At 32.2% G+C, this 21,624-nt stretch overlaps 1 protein-coding gene across 2 annotated transcripts in view; it reads left to right on the top strand.

Moving 5' to 3' along the window:
- The window catches only part of LOC101889130 (cyclin G), a 29,914-nt gene extending 11,758 nt beyond the window's left edge, over window positions 1-18,156 (top strand). For both annotated transcript variants that reach the window (XM_005185163.4, XM_059122762.1), the window contains exons 2-6: window positions 8,650-9,467; window positions 9,766-10,005; window positions 10,107-10,481; window positions 10,565-10,779; window positions 15,530-18,156. In XM_005185163.4, the coding sequence (XP_005185220.2) occupies window positions 8,670-9,467; window positions 9,766-10,005; window positions 10,107-10,481; window positions 10,565-10,779; window positions 15,530-15,605 (1,704 nt within the window). In that variant the 5' untranslated portion in view covers window positions 8,650-8,669 and the 3' untranslated portion in view covers window positions 15,606-18,156. The remainder of the gene's footprint in view (window positions 1-8,649; window positions 9,468-9,765; window positions 10,006-10,106; window positions 10,482-10,564; window positions 10,780-15,529) is intronic.
- The last annotated feature ends 3,468 nt before the right edge of the window (window positions 18,157-21,624 follow it).

Raw genomic sequence — 21,624 nt, 5'->3', positions numbered from 1 at the left:
TGAACTTTTAGTTTCCTAAAAGAGAATTTTTCTTTAGAAATTCACCAAAAATATATTTTATTTGTTTTGTTTTTTGAGATTAGCATGCGGCTAGATTAGAAGATCCACGAGAAAATGAAACATTTTTAGAGAATAAGAAACATGTAATGTGCAAGAGAGAGATGCATATGTTTTTAATAATACAGGTGCCAGTTACAGCTGACATTTCTCTTGATTCTCTTGAATTTGACAGAGATGATTTAAAATCAGCTGTTGTTGAGTTGGCCAGTCACCTTGGCAAAATATGGAAAATTTATAAAGCATTGTTGATTTTTTGTAAAATTTATTTCAAGTTTCCATAAATAAAAGTAAATTAACACAAAATTACAAACACCACAATCTCTTGACATGTTTGTTGAACTTTGGATATCAAAATTTTAAATGTCATACTCTTTTGTATAAACCTGTATAAATTCAATATCATGTTTAAACTTCCGGAATAGGGGTTTTTACATACAAAAGTCAAGTGGTCATTTTATTTTAGTACAGCGTCATGAGTCATATGACAAAGGTAGTTTCCAAAAAACAAACAAAATCCAAGTTTTCGGCACCCCCCAAAAATTAATTTCACAACGCAATAGGCTACTATCATCCATTGATAAGCCATAAATCAGCTACGTAATAGATAAGGTCATTTCATTTGTCATATCGGTATGTGGCCAGGATTGATTTTAAAATATATCAATTTTAATACGTCATTGTGGTTTCTTTTTTTCATAATAAAATAGCACTGTGTGTTTTTTGACCTTCAGAAGAATGAAGATTCCAGTATACATACCAACCACGGAATAAGTGAAAACAGTCATACAAACAAAGCTATTGTGTGCTATTGGTGATTATACCGATGGAGACAAGCGGAGGAGACAAGAGGTGATGTGTGTGTAAAGTGCATTCCCTTGCGGTATACCCGGCCTACAACAATATTCCAAGGCAATGAAGTATGATGAAATATTTTGCAAATTTCAAGTACTTTTTCTTTCATTTCATTATGAAGCGTTATGATATCTTGGCAATCCATTCAATTTACCATTCAGAGTCATGGTCTAAGAAAATACTGCAATATATGGCACATTTGTCTTTTTTTAAAAAAAAAAGTTAGTCGAGTTTCAAACATTTTCTATTATTAAAATGTTTGCCATCTTTTTTCACTTAGTTTTCTCCTTGGTTTTTATGCTTCAATGATTTAACCTCATTTCAAAATTTCTTCATATTTTACATACAAAATCTACTTACTACTACGACGTGCCTATACGCATGCATGTAAGTATGTATGTATGTATGAGACTGTACGATATTTAAACATCATAATATTATTTATTTGTTTTATAGGTTGGTACAACCCCACACAAAAAAGGAAATATGTTTTGCGTAATAAAATAAGCATTGTAGTTGTTGATTTGTTTTGCCTCGATTGTGTGTGTTTGTCAAAGACCCAGGCCCGGCCAGCCAAAACCAACCAACATTGATGATTGACGACAAACTTGGCTAAAAAAGAGAAAATCATTTAATGTCCAAACAAAGCGTCAAAGGCATTTAAAAAATATATAAACAATTTGTTGAAATTTGTTTTGTGTCTTTTTTGTTATTTAAAGCAAACAAAGTTTAAGGTTTTATAAAAATAACTGGCAATTGAAATTAGGAAGTTGCCTAACAAAGCCAGCCAAAAATGTTATTGAGATTTAAGCTACATATTTTTGTATTTTAAAGGCTTTCTACTATTCTCTGTTTCAATTTCTCCTGCTAATTTCCAAGCCTATTTTTTGTGGCACCCCTAACCTTGAATTATTTTATAGACTTTTTTTATAAAAACCTAATCACTGTTGTGTTCTGGCAATTTCTTTAAATCATTCTTTTGACCATTTTGCAAAACAAAAAAACCCCAAAAACAAAATTGTTATCTGTTGTTTATGTTTTACTTTGTGATCAGCAGTTTCTTATTCACAACAACGCAATACCAACCAATTATTTAACATGCAAGTGGTATAGGAACTTCCTTGATATCATTAAATGTTAATAAACAAAAAGCGTACAACATAAAGTTAAAAATAAAAACAAACGAAGACAACGACCGTTTTAGCTTCTGGTTTTTATTTTTTCAAAACATAACCTCTCAAGGTTTTCCATCCAACCAAAACCAAAAATAAATCCCAAACAACTGATGCTATCCAGTGAGAACTGAAGAAAAAAATCATTAGTCTTGTTTTTTTATACATACAATTAACCAAATACAACAAAAACAACAATCAAGTTCAATAACAAAACGCAAAACACATTTATATGTTTGTCTTGTCGCTGCTATCAACAAATAATATGGGCAATAATTTGCCTGAATGCATTATTATTTAGCCGATTTTTTGTGGTTCATTGTCTAAATACCTATTTTCAATTTGATTTAAACAACAGCCTCAAATGTCAAAAAACTTTTGAACTTGACTTGAAAAACAACATGAAGGTTATTACTGAACGAGAATAGCAAAGCAATCACGTTCAAAGAATTTCAAATGGAAACAAATGGTAATGGTGGTAATTATTTAGAACAATTAAATAAACTCTTTAAGTTGTTTACATTTAATTTAGTTTTACTTACAGGCCCAATGTCCTTTGGGTATGAATTTGAAGGAAAGAGATTTGCATATCTTGGATAAATTATAGATTATCATTTGTGTTCAAAAACCATGGCATTCTTGTACCCCAGAGTACATATTATAGAAGGAGAATTTCATAAAATAGGAAAAAAGAACAGCATTCGAACCAACATTAACCTCGTCCCCATTCAGCTTTTTTATACCCTTCACCATAGTATGGAGGGAATATTAACTTTTTCAAATTTGGTATTTGAAGTTCGTAACGGATACTACAGCCTATGACAGAAAATTGTCTATGCAGGTCCACGTCTTCGTATAGCTCCCATATAAAGGGTATATTCGGTATTTTGATGATTTTAGTTACATTATTCACCGAATTTTTTATTCAAGTTTCGTATAGATCCTAATATAAGGGCTAGATTTTACCAAAAATTTTAACGGATTTCATTTTTTTTTTTGAAAATTGCCAAAATCATTCCAAATAGTGAAGGATATTCAAAGAACTTAGAACTTTTTTTCAACGCTATCTCATCAACATTGTTCATGCACGTGATGATACAATATTTTAACCACAAATATCTTCCCCCATCTTATTATGGTTTAGGCCTTCTTGGTAAAAATCCAATCATGGTTCATGTGGGATTTCCATTTTGGTGGTGTATTTACATAATAAATCATCAATATCTATTAATAGATTATGCTCTTAACATACAAATCTCTATCGGAAAAAAGGTTTAGTCATTTAACCGAACTCATCATTTATGACAAATACGCATTCTTCCGAACAAACAACTTATAATCTATTTCCGTTAATGGTTGATTTGCATATTAAGTGATTATAATTTAAAAAAAAAAAACATCAAAACAAAAATATAAAGGTTAAGAGAAAAGATACTATATCATATAAAACACCAGACAGGTTGAACAAGAAATCCACAACCTATGATTTACATATATCATAACTGGTTGATTTTACAAGTTATCATTTTAATTATGCACAGAATCATTAGCATTATTTTTAGTAACAAAAATTTATCTGCAGATAAATTTATTTTTAAATTCTAAAGGGTTTCAACTGTACCTCCTAATTACGTAGTTTGCTTTTTTATCGTCTCCCCCCATAATCCCAAAACCAATAACACCACCATAGCCTGGAAAAAAAACTTGGAAATTTAAAATTCACAATAGAAAATACAGCGACGACTGTATAAATAACGGCCCAAAAACGCTACACAATAATCGAGCTGTTTCAAAGTACACCTCTTCTAAAGTTTCAGTCATATGTGACTGTATGTATGTATGAAAAGATAGATATGCTGGTATATGTAAAAATAAATAAAATACATTTATAACAAAGTTGTTGCCCCTCCCCTCCTCCTACTTCTCTTTGCATACATTTATGGTTCTCAGTCAAATAATAGTTGTGTTGGTTGTTTTTGTGATCTTAACACAATAACGTTATAAAGTTGTCTGGCTTTTGTTTTTTCCGTGGTGTAGACCCAGAGAGAGACCGACCAGACCCTCTTGCCGTTGTCCATACAATATGTTGTTGCTGATTCCCCCCCTTACGTTTTCAAACTCTTTTCCATAAGACCTCTTGATCGTATTTAATAACAACAGCAAAAAATTTGCTGTTCGGTTTGGCGTCTACTACTCCTCTAAGCTCTATGACAATACAATTTGTTGCTGTTGCTGGGCTTTCTGCTGGCATATTTTGTGTGACATTGCTTTGATAACAACACCATTTCCGATTTGAAAAACGAAACTCGTTAGATTTTTTTTCTAAAAATAGAAATGTTTGTAATTTTATGGATGATTTTTTATTTTGGAACTATAATGTTTAATTCATATACTATCAAATGTTTGGAATTGGATTTTTCTTAACAAAACTATTTATTTTTGTATTTTCAAAAAGTTTGCTTTTTGGTTGTTTTGTTTTTACCCAAAAAACTATGAAATTGCCATTAGATGGACATATAATAATGATGATGATGCTTCCTCCACTCAATAAACATACTTGAGACTATGGCCAAAATGAAGCGATGATGACGACATTGATTTGTTTTTTTAGGTTATCAGACAGCAAAGACTTTTGTTTTTTTTTTTCTTTCTTTCTTTTTTATTACTGGAAATTTCTGCAAAAGTTTCTTTTTTTAAACTCTGCCATATACAAAAAAGATAGATAAAGAGTTTTTGAGAAACAAAATAAGAAAAAGAGGAGGGTGTGTATTTTGATGTCTTTTTTTGCTTTTTTTTGCAATAATTCTTCCAATAAAAATCCCATGGAGAAATTAAAAAGGTTATTGTGAAATTGATTAGTTGGAGGAACATTTGAGGAATAGGTTCAAATTGATTTATTAAAAAAATATACATAAATTTAGAAATAATTTCTATTTATTTCTCGGATGAATATTTATGTTTCTAATCGAAAATTCTAAAAATCTAATCGAAAAAATCAAAATAATTTGAATAAAAGTAGGGAAAATAGTAAAAGTTGCCATATTTTCAAGAAATTTTCCAAATTTTAGGCTAGAACCAGTCCATTATTATTATACCCTCCACCATAGTATGGATGGTATATTAAGATTGTCATTCCGTTTGTAACGCACCCACCCCACAAAGTATATATATTCTTGATCAGCATAAAATTCTATGTCGATTTAGCGATTGTATTCGATCTTCCCCAAGTCCAAACTAGTCATTCGTTTTCTTCGAATTCAAATCTCCTTTTTTGTTTGTGGAGAATCCCAGTTCTCTTATTTCAATAAGTCTTCTTATTTCATAAACTTTTCTTATTTCAAAATGGAAATTTTCCAGCGAACGTGATGCATCTCAGCCACCATCCATCCATCCATCCATACTTCGAACAACGAACCCTGGTTGCTTATGAATTATGGCCTTAATGTCTTAATTGTTTTATTTCGTTTTTCATGTACAGTTTTGGAGCCACAGTAAAACAAAAGAGGAGAGGTGTTTATGCTGGATTTTGGTTTTTCTCAAGTGTAGTTGGTTGGTGTTTTTTCTGCTGTATGAGATGCAACTTGTTTCTTTTTTACTGCATCGGCCAGCAATTTGCTTTTCAAGCAACAGTTTATTTTTGTATCTTCTTCTGCTTTAAACAATAATTTTCTTTTTATGCATCCCATGGCTGTGTTTTGGGTTGAATTGTTGTCTTCACTGTTTTTTTTTTCTTACTTCTTGGTACTTCCCCTCAATATTCCCCCCATCATTTGGTGTGTTTATAACACAATGCTAGTGTTTTGTTATTTGGTTGAGAGCTATCTTGCCAGCTGGCTGGCTGGCTGTGTTGCCCATAACAGTGGCGTCGTTGTACGTGCTGAAAATCTCGTTGCCTTCTCTTGTTTGTCTGTTGTCTGTCCGTTTTATCGTAAACTGCATTTTGTTTCATTTTTGAATATTTCAACGTTTGTTTTGTTGATGGTATTTTATGTTTTGTTTATGAGTTTCCTGCCCCACCATACCCAGTTTTTTCTACTATTCTTTTATGCATTTGAATAAAATATTTGTCAGACTTCTTTGTACTCTAGGAAAAAAAAAAAAAACAAAAAACAACAACTTTGAAACAGGAAATGGGGCCCAATTGTTGTTTTTTTTCTATTTTGTTTTTATCAAAACACAATTGTTGAGTGCCCATCTTGACACCCTAGTTTGCATAGATTTCCATTAGTTTTTTTTTTAATGGATGGGTTGGACTTTAGCTATCATGCATTGCATTGCGTATGGAACTCTGTGGTATTGTAATCTATCAAAATTTACATTGGGTATTTTTGTTGTAATATCAATATCTCCACACGTGCCAGTTTGATTTTTCCAGACACTTTAACAACAACACTAAGAGCAGCGCCCTCGCAATCACCAACCAAATTCCAATTTTGTTTGAATAACATTATCGGCCTGTTTTGAGATAACACAAAAAATAAACAAAAAATCAATTTAATTTACTATGTTAACAGTTGTTGTAAAAAAGAGGTGGTGGTGATGATGTATTAATCATTAATGACACGTGAAAATAAATACTACACCTAATCTCACACCCGTAACACATCATTACTCTGGATTTTGAAATGTTGAGGAAAGTAGCAATAACTCTTAAGTTTATTTGAAAAGTTTTACATTTTTAAATATTAGCATATATTTTTAAAATACAAAGATCTCTCGTCACCCTTTTTTAAATACAAGCGCAGATGAGTTCAAGAAACCTCGTCGCTGTAGATAAATGAACTTTTGTTTTGTCACGTTGAAATTTTTTCTGTCTCAAAATGAATATTACATACCGCCCCGCCCTATTTTTATTTGATTTTTGTTTTTGCCCTTAACATTTTTGTTGCCCAAAGCCTCCTACAACTTATTATGATGCATGCTATTAAGATATGGAACAAAATTTAAATTATAGAACCAATTTGGAATTTGTAAAAATTTTTCAGTTTCAAAATTTTGTTAAAAAATTATTAATTTTTTGAAATTTATTTATGCATGCTTATTATAATTAAAAAAAAAAAACAATATAAAGTCCCAATTTTGAATTCTTAAATATTTTTGAATTTAATTTTTTTATATTTTTAATTTAACTTAAATTAAATTTTTTAATTTAAATTTAGTTCTAATTTGCACCATTAATTCACCTTTTATTTGTCAAATTAATTATTTAATTTTGAGATTCTTTTTATTTTACAGCAGCATTAAATTACCCACACCCTTTTTATTATTTTATTTTAACTCATATCCCCACACACACACATACACCAAAAAAAAAACAGAAATGATTTTTGTACATTACCACCATTATCCCTTGTTATATTTTTATGTTCTTTTTTCAAAACTAATCTTTTGTTTTATTATTCCTCCCATATTTTTCCCTCCTCCGCACAGACCTGTAAGTTAAACAAATTCAGGATAAGCAAAAGCAAAACATTATCATTTTACCAGAAAAAAAAACAAATTTTGAGAACATCGTTTCATCAATTTTCTACAACAAATACTTCTACAAAAAAAGAATAATACACACACGCGTAAATACCAGTCAAAACCATAAGCCTTACTTGGAAAAAGAAAAGCTTGATTACCAAACTAAGATTGGTGTGTGGTCAAAAATATATTTAAAACAAAGCACAAGTGTTTATTATCGTTGATAACAACAGCAATAACAACAGCAGCAAGAGCTACAGCAAATCTACAACAATACATAATAAACCATTAATTGTGCTTTTGTTTGATTTGTTATCAAATCAATTTAAATTTTTTTCCTTGGAAAGAAATTTTTCGTTCATAAAGCGTACTTTTTCTAAAAAAAAGTTTCCTTTGGGACATCAACTGACAAGAGAAACCAAATCTCTTTACAAATAAAAAAAATACAAAATCAACGACGTGAGGGTTCAAATTGTTTGTTGTTTGCAAATTGTTGACAAATTTTTGGTTTAATTCCCAAAAAAACAGAGGAAAACTAAACCAAAAACTTAAAGAATAGTACTAAGGTTTTTGGAACAACAACGGAACTCGGCTTACTTACATTTAATGTAAACAAGCAAGTTTCGTCCATTTAACCGGTGTGTACAACACAAGTAGCAAACAATAAATTTTATTTTCGGTATAATTTTTTGGGTATTTATCTCTTATTTTCAATATATAAATATTTTAATAAGTAAAAAAGGTCCTTTTTGTAACTAACCATAAAAAGGAGACCTTTTTGAATTGTAATACAGCAAAACAATAAAAGATTGAGAGTTTTATATACGACGCGCAAGTCCATAAAACTCGTTGATATCACTCACACATACAAAAAGCTGAAAATAAAATCAAACAATTTTATTTTTCAAACACATAGTTTTGAAAAATAATTTACCTAAAAAACGGCCTAGAAAACTTTTTTCTTCATTTTATTTCTCTTGTGGTATTTTTCTTGAGAATTTCCTTCGTCTTTCGTGGCGGATTCTTGAGAGAAGCCAAAGCTAACATTTGAAATCAAATCAAAAAATTATTCCTATTGTAAAATTTACACAAAAAATAGGTACTAGGCCAGCCCTCACAATGTCTGTCCCTGTACGCTACTCTGCTGCCGCCAATTACGCCGTCGCTGATAGTGGTCTAAACAATCAAGAAGAGCAATATCACCAATACTCTGAACAGGATTTGTATAACCACCATTTCAACAGCCATTTGAACAACAACATCATCTACGGCTACAACAGCGTTTTGGAGGAGCAGCAGCAGTTGTTGATGCAGCAGAGCACATCGATGTCTGTGATGGTGAAGCCTGAAGACCTGGTTGCAGTAGGAGCAGGAAACATCAGCCGCGGCAACAACATGGCTACCAACAACATCGCCCCCTATCATCAACAACATATGGATCAGGAGCCACAGGCCACAACATCGGCCAAGGCCCGTGAACTGTTGATGGTCGGCCGTGGTGGTGGTGGCTCGGACAACGAGCTCCCCACAACATCGGCGATGGCGATGGCGGCGGCGGCAGCAGCAGCTGAATCTGCAAATACTGCAGCCATTAATGGCAGCAGCCGTACTGCAGAGATGCGAACTGAGTGGATGAGGATGTCTGACGAGGGCCGGTATGGAACACCGAGTGCTGCTGGCTTGGATTATCAGAAATTTGAGCTGGAACAACAACAACAAACACCTAACAATCATATGGACCAAACCATGGAGCCTTCGTTAACGGACAATGAGAAGAAAACAACAACAACAACTATTAACAATTTGGAAGATCAACTGGTATCGCTATCATCTGAGGAGCTTTACAATACTCTTAAGGAATATGATGCATTACAAGATAAATATCACACCGTTCTATTGTTGCCGAAAGAATCAAGGGTAAGTTGATGATATTTTTTCGATATTTTAATTGTCAACAATCCTTCCTGAAGGAGAGAAAATTCTTTCACGTAATCTCCTCAGTACTTACAAGACAGTTTTGGCGTTTATCTCCAGAAAAGTCTAGACAATTTTTCAAAATTCTAATTTGTAACAGCTTTTATTTGTCATATCACTAGAGATTTGGATAAAATGTGCCATTCTTAAACATAAATGATTGGAATTCTCCTTCCTATTCCTATTTGAATTCTTTGAGTTTAATACGTTTTAACAACTTCTTTCTTTCTTCTTTTTATAGCGTGAAGTTACAGCTGGTGGTCGTGATGGCTCCGCTTATGTTTTACGTTGCCTTAAAATTTGGTATGAGCTGCCCTCCGATGTCTTATTCTCCGCCATGAGCTTAGTGGATCGTTTCTTGGATCGCATGGCTGTCAAGCCAAAACACATGGCCTGCATGAGTGTTGCCTCATTCCATTTGGCCATTAAACAATTGAATTTGAAGCCTATACCCGCCGAAGATTTAGTTACAATCTCACAGGTAATTTTTGAGCAAGTCCTCCATTACTAACTACTTGATTCAACCTCAAAGGAAAAGGAGCATCTTCAACTAATAAAATTACAATTTTGTTTAATTTTCAGTGTGGCTGTACTGCTGGTGATTTGGAACGTATGGCTGGTGTCATTGCCAATAAACTGGGCGTGCAAATGGGTCATGCACCCATTACCTCGGTCAGCTATTTGCGCATATACTATGCCCTGTTCTATAATCTTGCCAAGGAGATTGGCGGTCAATTCTTTGAATTCTACAAGCAATTGATTAAATTGGAAGAATTGGAGAATCGCTTGGAAATTCTGTTGTGCGATGTGAAAACAACCGTGATAACGCCATCCATTTTAGCTTTGGTATTGATATGCCTGCATTTAGATTTCCACATTAAGGAATCATATACCCGTGGCAGCCCCGAATTGAAGCATGTCTTTGAGTACATACTCTTCTTGCAGCAATATATGAGGGTAAGTTGCAAATGCATGGACAAGAAATTGGAGAGAAATGAAAATTTGAGTTTTGTTTTTTTTTTTTTTTTTTTTTTTTTTAGATTCCCGATCGTGTATTCACCTGCGGTTTTAGCATTGTTTCGGGCATCTTGTCCCATTACAATGGACAAAATAAACAGCCCTACAAGCAACGTTTGGTATGGAAACTATCCAGTCGCACGTTGCGTGTATTGCGCCCAACCAATCGTTTTTCAACCGACCTGCCCACCATTGATGAAGGCATTTCTAATGTCATGGACGATGGATGTCGATCGAGGTAAGCATTTGTTGTTATTATTTTTCTTATTATGGCATTTTGTTATTCAATGTTTTTTTGTTGGTTTGTTTTGCGAAAAAAATATATGTTTATAGAGATAGAGAAAAGATGAAGCAAAGGTCATTTCATCATATGACTGGCAGTTTTAATTTAGTTTCCATTTCTTTTTTGGAAACTATAAATAGATTAGTTTTCTGAATTGGAGATTTGCTTTAAATAGCAGAAGAATTTTGTATATTAAAAGAGGTTTTTATTAGATTTCAGGTTAGAATTTGAAAATCGAAAGCTAGTATGTTTTAATTTAAAATCCACTAAGGTCCCATAAAAGCTCTATTTTCAATAACAATCCTTTCAAGTTAACCAGCATTATTTAGCCTTTGGAAGGTTAAAAAATGGTCACACGCAAATATTTGTTGTTTACGAATCCAGTGTCGTATGAGTGTTCTAAACAATTTTGTATATATTTTCAAGTAGTAATGTAAATTGTTTTTGCATTTTGTTTATACATACGCCCAAATAGAAACGAAAACAACACCATATAAGCTTGGGCGGCGTAAACAAGTTTCTAAATTATTCGACAAAACAGAAAAAGAAGCAGCCAAACAACAATAAAAACTAAAAGTTAGAAAAAGCTTTTTTGGAATATGCTTTCGGTCCGTGTTTGTTGTTTTTTCAATGATCACGAGTCTTGGCAAACACATGCACGCACACACAACGCAAACAGTCAGCCAGCCAGTCAGCCAGTCTATTAATGAAATTTGTTGTTGTGTCTGTCTCTGAATTGAGTGTTTGCGTCGTTTTTGTACTTGTTTTTTTTTTTATTTTTATTTATGTCTTGTTTGTTTTTGTTTTTCGCTTCTTCTTCTAAATATGTGGGCCTAAATCAAAAAAGCTGCTACTCATATATTCAACAACAATAATAATAATATTAGGCACTTTGGCCGAAATTTTTATGCTGATTGATTGTTTAAGTGTGTGTGTGTGCTCACATATGAGTTTTGGTTTTAGGCATATGTGCCCTGTTGATTATTGATTGACTCTTAACTATGCCATGAATTTATCTATTTTTTTTTTTTTTTTTGCTAAAAGTCTCTTCACATCAAAAATTTTCTTTGTTTGAATTTTACGTCAATAACTGTGAGAAAAACATATTTTAAAGAAATCTGTTTTAGATAGCCATTGTCATAACCTCAAATTTATAATTTTGAAAGTGAATTTATATTAGCTGATCAAATTAAAAACTCAAATGTTCGTAATAACCAAATGCTAACATATAAGTATAGGTCTTTTACAGAAATTATATTATTTTAAGGTCTACTTTGAGTAGAAGAATTCATCCTCTTTGCCAACACACATAATCTCCTTATTCCGGTCCTCCAGCAAATAATAATATTAATAAAATACAAGTATTTGTAGATAACGCCTTTATTGCTCGTCTTTCTATTTAGATATTATTGAGGCGTTTCATCATTGCAATTCAAAATCGATTCAAATATTTTTTGATATGTCAAATAATGAAGAGTCGATAGAAATTGAAAATCACGTGATTAATTAAAAATAACAAAACACAGATTAATTAGAAGTAGAATTGAAATATTAGAAACCACATTGAAATATTTATGTTGATATGGAATTGAGATTTGCAAATGAAAATGCGATTTTCCAATATTTCGAAAATTCTATTTTCGTAACAAACACCTACCTAGGAGAATATAAAGCTGTCTTGTTGTTCTTTTCAGTATTTTATTTTTTAACGTTTGTTTTTTAATTAAATTAAAATATGTTATAAAATAGAGCACTGAATTTTCAATTGGCCATAAGACGCCGAAAAAAAGTTGTAAAGAACAAATCTGTTTTTCTCATATTTTCTTCTATTTTTCGTAAAATTATATCTCCACGGAATTATTACTTTGAACTCTGTTCCCTTCCGTCCCTTTTTAAAGAAAACTTTCCATTTCTCAAATGTTTACTCCTCCCCCCATTACCTTTTCATATAGGGGGGTTTATCTAATCATCTTTTCAAACAAATATTATTTTCTAATTTGCCAAATTAATTTCTTTGTTCGTTGTGACTGACACCAAAAAAGAAAAAGAAAAAGAACAACAAAAACAAAAACAAGAAAACGAATACGAATATTCTCGACAATAAAAATTGGAAATAAACAACCATCTAATGAACGTCATATGTGGTGTGTTGTTTACGTTAATGCTTTATATATACAATGTATATATAACTGTATGTACATATATATTTTTATTTTAATACAATTTTTTTGCAAAATAACACTGACAACAAGTTTTTCAAGTTCATTACTCTTGGTTGAGTTTTGTGTTTTTCTTCACAAAATTGTTTTTATCATTTTGAAACATTTATTTATTGATGGGTGGTAAGGCGAAGGTACTTGGACTTTCAATTGGCTAAATTTCTTATTACATAACTAAAAAAGGGAAAGAATTTTGTTTTGTTGTTTTTTTTTTCTGTCGTCTGTCCAACACATATTTTCCTTTTCTATTATCATATTTATGGGAACTTGTGTCATGACGATTAGCTGTTTACTTTTGGTTCCCCCGAAAAATTGTTTTCGCAAAATTTATTTACGCCGATGCCATTGATTGCTGCTGCTGATGTTTTTCTGTCCCCAATTCGTAGGCATGTGTTAGTTTTGACGCAATATAAATTAGCACAAAAACAACAAGTAGTTTTGAATTATCATAATATGGTGCTAGTAGTGTGGCCTCGTAGTGGAAAAATTTGGAGTATTTTTATTCGTTGTTTTTAGTTTTTTTCTTTTCAATGAATTTGTTCGTGTGTATTCTTTGAGGGAGATTGATTTATATTGTGATTATTTTCACTATAAATTTTTTGCCACAGACATCTCATTCTTATTATGGGTGTGTTGTGATTTTTTTTTTGTTGTTTTCTTCTTGACCAATCCAATTTTTGCTTCCTTGTTCGTTTGCAGTGCAGTCGTATGTTTTTGGTATTTTATACAACCACTTGCACTTGTTGAACATTGAATTGATAACCCATTTTCTAATCTTGCTCGTCTGTCTGTCCGTCTGTTTGATTGCCAAGCGGTGGTGTGCGTAATCGGCCGGCATACATATTTATATATGTGCAAATTTGTCTATAGTATATATATATTCATTTATTTTTGTTTTTGCACAATTGAGAATGACCTTTAAATACAAAGTAACACGTGAAGTCGTCGTCTCTGCCTGCATGACTTGTCTAAATGAGTAGTGCGATTGCAGTTTTATTTGTTTGTTAATGAAATTGCATTAGAATTTGTAATAAAAAAATAATATTTTACAATTCTCAAGTTTCTATTGTAAGTCTTATCATAGATTGGATAGAATAGAATAGCGTCAATAAATAATGTGTTTATATTTTCGGTCTATCTCTTTTACTACAAACCCTTTTTAGGAAATTATTGAATAATGGTTTCTAAATCTTTCCATTATGGGCAAATAATGCAAATAGTTGGAAATTTAAACTAATTTTACTTAAATTTTCTCCTTTATGGGCAAAAGTACTAAGGATTTTGAACTGAGTCCAAAATTCAATGAAATTCAATAGAAATTTCTTACAGTTACAATTATAATAAATAGAATAATATCAAACACGTTTAGACTTAGATTTTGGATGTGTTAATTTTCCAAATAATAGGGAAAAAATATACAGGGTGAAAACTGCAACAAAGTCAAACGCCATAATTTTTACATTTTTTTTAAATTTTATTGGAAGAAAGCAAAAAATATAGGAAATAGCATCAAATTTTAGAATAAGTTTAGATTTGTTCGCATTGGTCACCTTTGGCACGCATTATGGCTTTCAAACGGCCAATGAAACCGTCACACGCTGCCCCCGAATTTTGCTCTGCGGTATTTTGGCCCATTCCCGGCGAAGCGCTTGCTTGAGGTGATCAACACTTTGGTATGTTTTAGTGCCAACCTTGCTTTCCAAAAACAAAAGTCAAACGGATTGGTATCCAGAGATTATGGGGGCCATTGTGCGCTGGAAATGAAGCGCGAGGTACCTCATTTTGTAACAATTATTGGGTGGCGCGTACTGAGTGCGATGGTGTCAAGCCCTGTTGGAATGTCCAAGGCTTTTATACACCCTCCAGAATATTTCGCATTTATTCTGGGCGGAAAGCGACCATCGGCTGTTATGGCGGCCCACACCATCACCATGGCCAGCGCTTGAGTTCTGGTGGCCAACCGAAGGTGCACATTTTCAGCTGACCTCTTTGGCAAGTAAACAATAATCGTGTTTGTTTACAAACTGCTGGGCAATGAATGTTTTCGCATTGGAGAAACCCATATTTGGCCGTTCACTACTTTCGGTCAAGCGAAGCAACTATTTTCTTTCTGTTGCGGTGTAAGTTCTTGCACTTTTTGGAATTTCAATGGTTTTACCCCGGGCTCATTTTCCAATATTTGCCGAATGGAATATTGCGATATGTTCAGCTCACGAGCCGTTTTTCGGCCACTGCGACGCGGGTTTCGATCAAGTCGCTTCTTTACTTTTCGAACCATTTCTGCTGATGTTGCTGTTTTTTTCCGTCCACTTCCTTGACCTAAGGATTACATTAAAAGAAATTTTTTATTTATTTATTTTATATATTTTATTAATAATTACTTTATTTTCTATTTCCTCGTCACAAATGCCACTAAAATTATGTTTTACTAAATTTTACGTTTTCCATTTTTTATTAAATGATTCTTCTCTTTTTCACATTTCCAGAACCGAAAGTGTTAGTTCTGAAGAAGAGGAGGACTGGCCAACTTCACCCATTATTCCAATATTCGAGCAATGTTAGTACGAGACCAACAACCGGAAACAAATAGTAGCATAACAGGATCAAAATGTTAAGCCAAGAATTATTATTTACTTCAAAAATGTCGGTATGCCCAAACAAGAAGCAAACAAACAAACAACAACATACACTACACAACCGTCCATTTAGTGCCGTGTGAATGCGTTAAAGAAAGAAATAACACACTATAGACAATAAGGACATATATGGATATGGATGTGATATGCTGCTGCAAAACAATAAATGAAAGAGAGGAGCCAACAAATCAAGAAAACACATCGCAAAGGATGAAACTACAATGTAAATGTGTAATGTGATGATAAATGACTCTTTTTTCGTTTTGGAAGCACTAAATGCGGTTGTTTTGTTTAAATTTGGATGAAAAAAGAAAAGTAAACAACAACAACATAAACATATCCTGCAAATATACTGCACATTGTAATGTGATGTTAAAGGTTTTAATTTCGTACTAAACAAACAAACATTATTTTAAACACAAACAAACTCAATATATCAACAACTGTGGAATACTTGGAATACACCCTGCAGCTTTTGTCAACATTAAAAATAGCAGCAACAAGAAAAGGAGATGAGTGTATATTTTTGTGTGTAGCAAATGACAAAATGCATCATAATTTAAACTTAAGTTATTTATCTATCCCTCTACCACCCGCCACATTTCTGGTTCTCTAATTGTCTAAATCAAAGAATGATGTAAAGAATCCTCCTCCTCTACTATTTCCAATTGATGATGAGAAGATGATGAAGAAGAAATCACAAAAGAAGAGAAAACAAAAGTTGAAGAAAGAAAGCAACCATGATATTTTAAGATGATTAGAAGATATATCCATAAGTTTAAATATCCAAATTTTATTACTTACAAAAACAACAATAGCAACAACAGGAAGATATGAAAGAAGAAAAAATCCGAAAAAAAACTTAAGAAAAAAATCCAAAAAAAAATTAAAAAACTTAAATATGAAAGCGGACCATCATTACCAGGATTGATGTAGTTCCGGACCTTTTTGAAAGCGATTGCAATCGCCAACGAAAAAACGAAAACTTAAAACCACCAAACATCAATAACACCACAATATGGTAACAGCCAAAAGCCCTGGGCTATCGATTCGTTGCCGTCAGTAGTTCGTCTATTGGCAAACGAATCAATAGCTTGGGCTTTGTAAAACAAATGCTGGGCGTTTTTGTTATTCCATTAAGGTCGTGTCTCTGTTGTGATGGACAAAAGATGTGACTGATGACATTCCTGCCAAAAGAATGTCTCAGCCAGCAATCGCGTCACCATTCAAACAAAACACTCTCTTCTTGAATAATTTGGGTTCGCGCTCAACATAAAATATATTAATTTTAATATACAGTATAAAAAGAAAAAACCAACAAAAAAAACTTCTTAGCCTACAATTAAGTGGAAAATCGTATAGAATGGAAAAAAACCCCTTATATACATACAATAACAACAACAAAAAAACATATATGTGAAAAAGAACAAAAACAAAAAACCCAAAAAAACTACAAAAAATATTCAAAAAATCTAAAAAACATAAAATCACCATTTTAAACTACCAACTACTCTATCCATTAGATGAACAGAAAGAAAGAAAGAAAAAATCGAAAAAAAAACTTTAACTTTATTAACTAAATTAATTCATTAATTACAAACCAAATCATCAAAAGAAAAACAACAACAACTAGTTTCTGTGTGTATCAATGTTAATTTCGAAAAAATATCCTTAACAAGAAAAGAAAATATTTCAAATTTTGTCCTTATTTTAGTTTTGTTTTGTAAAGAAGAAGATGAAAGTACACAGGCCCCATTTCTTTATTAATGTTTATTAAAAAAATACCGTAAAATTGACCTTATCAATCATTTTTTTTGTTGTCTCCAAATATAATTTAAAATTTATTTAAAAAAATCTACAAAACAAAATTGAATGTTTTCTTTCCGAACAAACAACTTAAAAGCATAAAAAACAGGAACAAGAAGAAACAAAAAACTAACTAACTTTTGTAGAAGTTTATAAAAGTACAAAACGTTCTAGGGAAGAAGAAACAAGGGGGCAAGGATAAACACTGAAAACCAAACGTGTTTACCTTTCCCTTTTGTTTTTGAAAATATATATTTTTAAATTAATTTTTTAATAACATACCAAGCAACACTCTTACTGTAAAATATTGTAATGAGTTTATTTTCAAATGAAACTTTTTGTTTTGTTGTACGCTAAACAGTTGTTCAAAATAAACATGACAATCTGTAAACTAGATTTCAATTACTTAAAGGTTTATCAAGAATCTCATTTTATTTTGGTAATTTGGATAATCCAAAATAGCTACTGTTTTGGCCAATGCAAACAACAAAAGGTTTTGTTTATATTCTTTGTGTTTTGTTTTGTTGTAAACAAAACACAATCCCCCCAAAAAAAGAAAAAACAAACATCAAACAAAAATCAATCGATGTATTTAAGACTGTTCCTCGAAGAAGAAAGAACACATTAAAAGTCTTCAAATCCTTAAAAGCCTTTCAATCAAAAAAACAAAACGTAATTAGGAGGCAACTGTTTGTAAAACTTCTTAGCAAATTTTGCAAGTGAAGCCAAGCGTCCTTTTAGCGGCAATGGCTTTTCTCTAACAGCCAGACGCCGTTTGCCGCTAAAGCTGTCGCCCAACATAGATCTCAATGAAAATATCAATATTTTCGCAAACATAGTAGATTTATTGTGAAATAAAAACTATTAAAAAAATTTGTGTTTTTCAACACACACACAAAAGATGTAAACGCCTTTCAAATAATTCCAGCCTTAATTGTTTCAAGGCGCAATAGCAGCGTTTATGTCAATCAAAAGAAAAGAAAAATTAAACTAAAGCAAAGAGATTGTTAAAAAAGAGTATTTACGATTGAACTCTTTATTTTCCTTGTGATTATCATGTGTGATATATAGTTATATAGCTATCTATCGTGTGTACATCATCCATCATTTTTATTAATCATCATAACAAATTATCTCTTTTTTGTTTAAGCTACCAAAATTCGGTTTACTTGCAAAGTTTGTTAGTTAGTTGGTCTTAATTAATTATTGTAATGATGTGAAATAAAGAGAAACAAAGAAGAAATGCAATTTAAATTTAGTTTTCTTAATTTGTACACAAAAACAACAACAATCCCACTCTCAGCAAATCGAACACACCCGCCCTTTAAGAAAAATTATTATTATTAGTAGTATGCCCCCACCCCTAACCTTCCCAGAAACCAAGAATTTTTTTCTTTGTAGCGGTATTTTTTTATTTTTATTATTATTTTGCTTTTTTGTTAATTTAATTTTATTTGTAAACTTAGTTATACTTACCCCCTATACAATATTATATAAATATACACAATGTTTTTTTTTTTTGTAATTATAAAAATAGTGATTTTTTCTCTCATATCATCTGTTTTTTTTTTATTATACACTACTCTATCATTAATGTTTTTTGTACAAATTTCAATTTAATTCTTAGAAAAAAGAAAAGAAAAAATCACCACTATATATAAATATACAAACAAAAAAACAAAACCAATATCAAAACAATCTGGAGTTTTCTCAATTTTTATTTTCTCAAATTTATGAAAGGAAAAATAGAACATCATATTTTATTGGCTATTTTTTCATAGGATCATCGATCGCCTTGACATATTCAATTATGGAATTATGATGCATAAAAAAAAACAAAAACAACAGCTATATAATGAATTTTTCTTTTAAGTTTACTACTGCCTTCTTTTTATTTTTGGATATACACCCATCTTCTTGGGAAGCAATTGAATGCATTATAAATAAACAAAAACTAAAACAACTACAACAACAATAAACCTTAAACATCATGAAATTTAAATATTTTCTTTTTGTAATAGAAACAAAAAAATTATCAACAACAAGAAGTATAATAAAGTTGGCTCGTATTTGAAATATAACTCAAAAGGAATTTATTCAACAAATTCCTCTTTTAAAAAAATAAAATTGAAAATGAGTTGTTTCTTCTACTTTGGAGGGAAGGGAATTACTTGATTTTTTATTGTAGGTGTTTGACAAAATTATTTGGATGATTACGACATTTACTAAAAACCTAAATACCGCTTTACAGCCCATAATCAGCCTAAAATTCTAAGTCGATTTAACGATGTCCGCGCCTGTCTGTTGAAAACACGATACAGCCCACATTATTTAACGTAGACCTTAAAAATTTGGCAGAACAATTTATATTGTGTCTAGGATGGTTGGTATTGAAAATGAGATATAGCGGTCCACGCTTTGGAATAGCCGCCATAAAGCGGTACCTCCCGATATTCGATATTTTGATGATTTTCGCCTGATTTTTTCACGGATTTGTCTAAAAATTTTTATTTGTTGGTCATAATGGGTTGTAGCTCCGGTGCGAAACATTGCATGTATAAGTCCACGTTTTGGTATAGCCCCCATATAGCGGTACCTCCCGATATTTGATATTTTAATGATTTTTGCCACATTTTTTCACGGATTTGTCTGAGAATTGGTATTTGTAGGTCATAATGGGTCCTAGTTCGTGTGGCAAAACATTGTATGTATAGGTCCACCCTTTGGTATAGCCCCCATATAACGGTATCTCCCGATATCCGGTATTTTGATGATTTTTGGCACATTTTTTCACGGATTTGTCTAAAAATTTGTATTTGTAGGTTATAATGGATTCTAGCCCCGGTGGCGACACATTTTATATATAAGTATACGCTTTGGTATAGCCGCCACATAACATTACCTCCCGATTTTTGCCACATTTTTCCACGGATTTTGTCTAAAAATTGATATTTTTAGTTCGAAATGGGTTCTATCTCCGGTAGCGGAACATGGTATATACAATACATGGAGGGTATATTAATTTTGTCATTCCGTTTGTAACTCCTCGAATTACTCATGTCAGACCCAACAAAGTATATATATTCTTTATCAGCGTAAAATTCTAAGCCGATTTAGCCATGTCCGTCTGTCTGTGTGTCTGTCTGTCTCCCTCGTTACCTCCCGATATTCGGTATTTTGATGATTTTAGCGACATTATTCACCTGAATTGTTTCAAATTTAGCATTTGAAGTTCGTAATGGATACTACAGCCTAAGACAGAAAATTATTATCACGTCTTCGTATAGCCCCCATAAAAAGGTACCCCTATATTCGGTATTTTGATGATTTTAGCGACATTATTTACCGGAATCGTTTCAAATTTAGTATTTGAAGTTCGTAATGGATACTGCAACATAAAACAGAAAATTGGCCATGTAGGTTCACGTCTTCGTATAGCCCCCATATACCGTACTCCAGCAGCGACATTCGATATTTTGATGATTTTAGCGACATTATTTACCGGGATTGTTTCAAATTTCGTATGTGAAGTTCGAAATGAATACTTCAGCCCATGCCAGAAAATTGTCTGTGCAGGTCCACGTCTTCGTATAGGCCCCATATAACGGTACCCCCTATATTCGGTATTTTGATGATTTTAGCTACATTATAAACAGATTTTTCTTCAAGTTTCGCAATTAAATATTGTAAAAACAATGACAAAAGTTGTCTATGCAGGTCCACGTCGTCGTATAGGCATTCGGTATTTTTAAGATTTTAACAGAATTTTTAACGGATTTTTTTTTTTTTTTTTTGGAAATTGCCAAATTTGTACCAGATGGTGGAGGGTATTAAAAGTTCGGCCCGGCTGAAGTTACAGCTTTTTTACTTGTTATCTGATGCCACGGTCGATTAATACGAGCGGAGAGGGACCATCGGCTGTTATGGAGGCCCAAACCATGGCCGGCGCTTGCGTTCTTGTGGCCAACCGAAGGTGCACATTTTCAGCTGACCTCTTTGGCAAGTAAACACGATCATTTTGTTTGTGTACAAACTACCCGGCAACGAATATTTTCTCATCAGAGAAAATCAAATTCGGCAGTTCACCACTTTCGGCCAAGCGAAACGACTCTTTAGCTCTTTTGAGTCTATTTTCTTTC

The sequence above is a fragment of the Musca domestica genome, unplaced genomic scaffold, assembly GCF_030504385.1.
Source record: "Musca domestica strain aabys unplaced genomic scaffold, Musca_domestica.polishedcontigs.V.1.1 21, whole genome shotgun sequence".
NCBI classification, from domain to species: Eukaryota; Metazoa; Arthropoda; class Insecta; order Diptera; family Muscidae; genus Musca; species Musca domestica.
The sequence above is the reverse complement of the archived record's forward strand: the minus strand, read 5'-3'. Positions and strand labels throughout refer to the sequence as shown.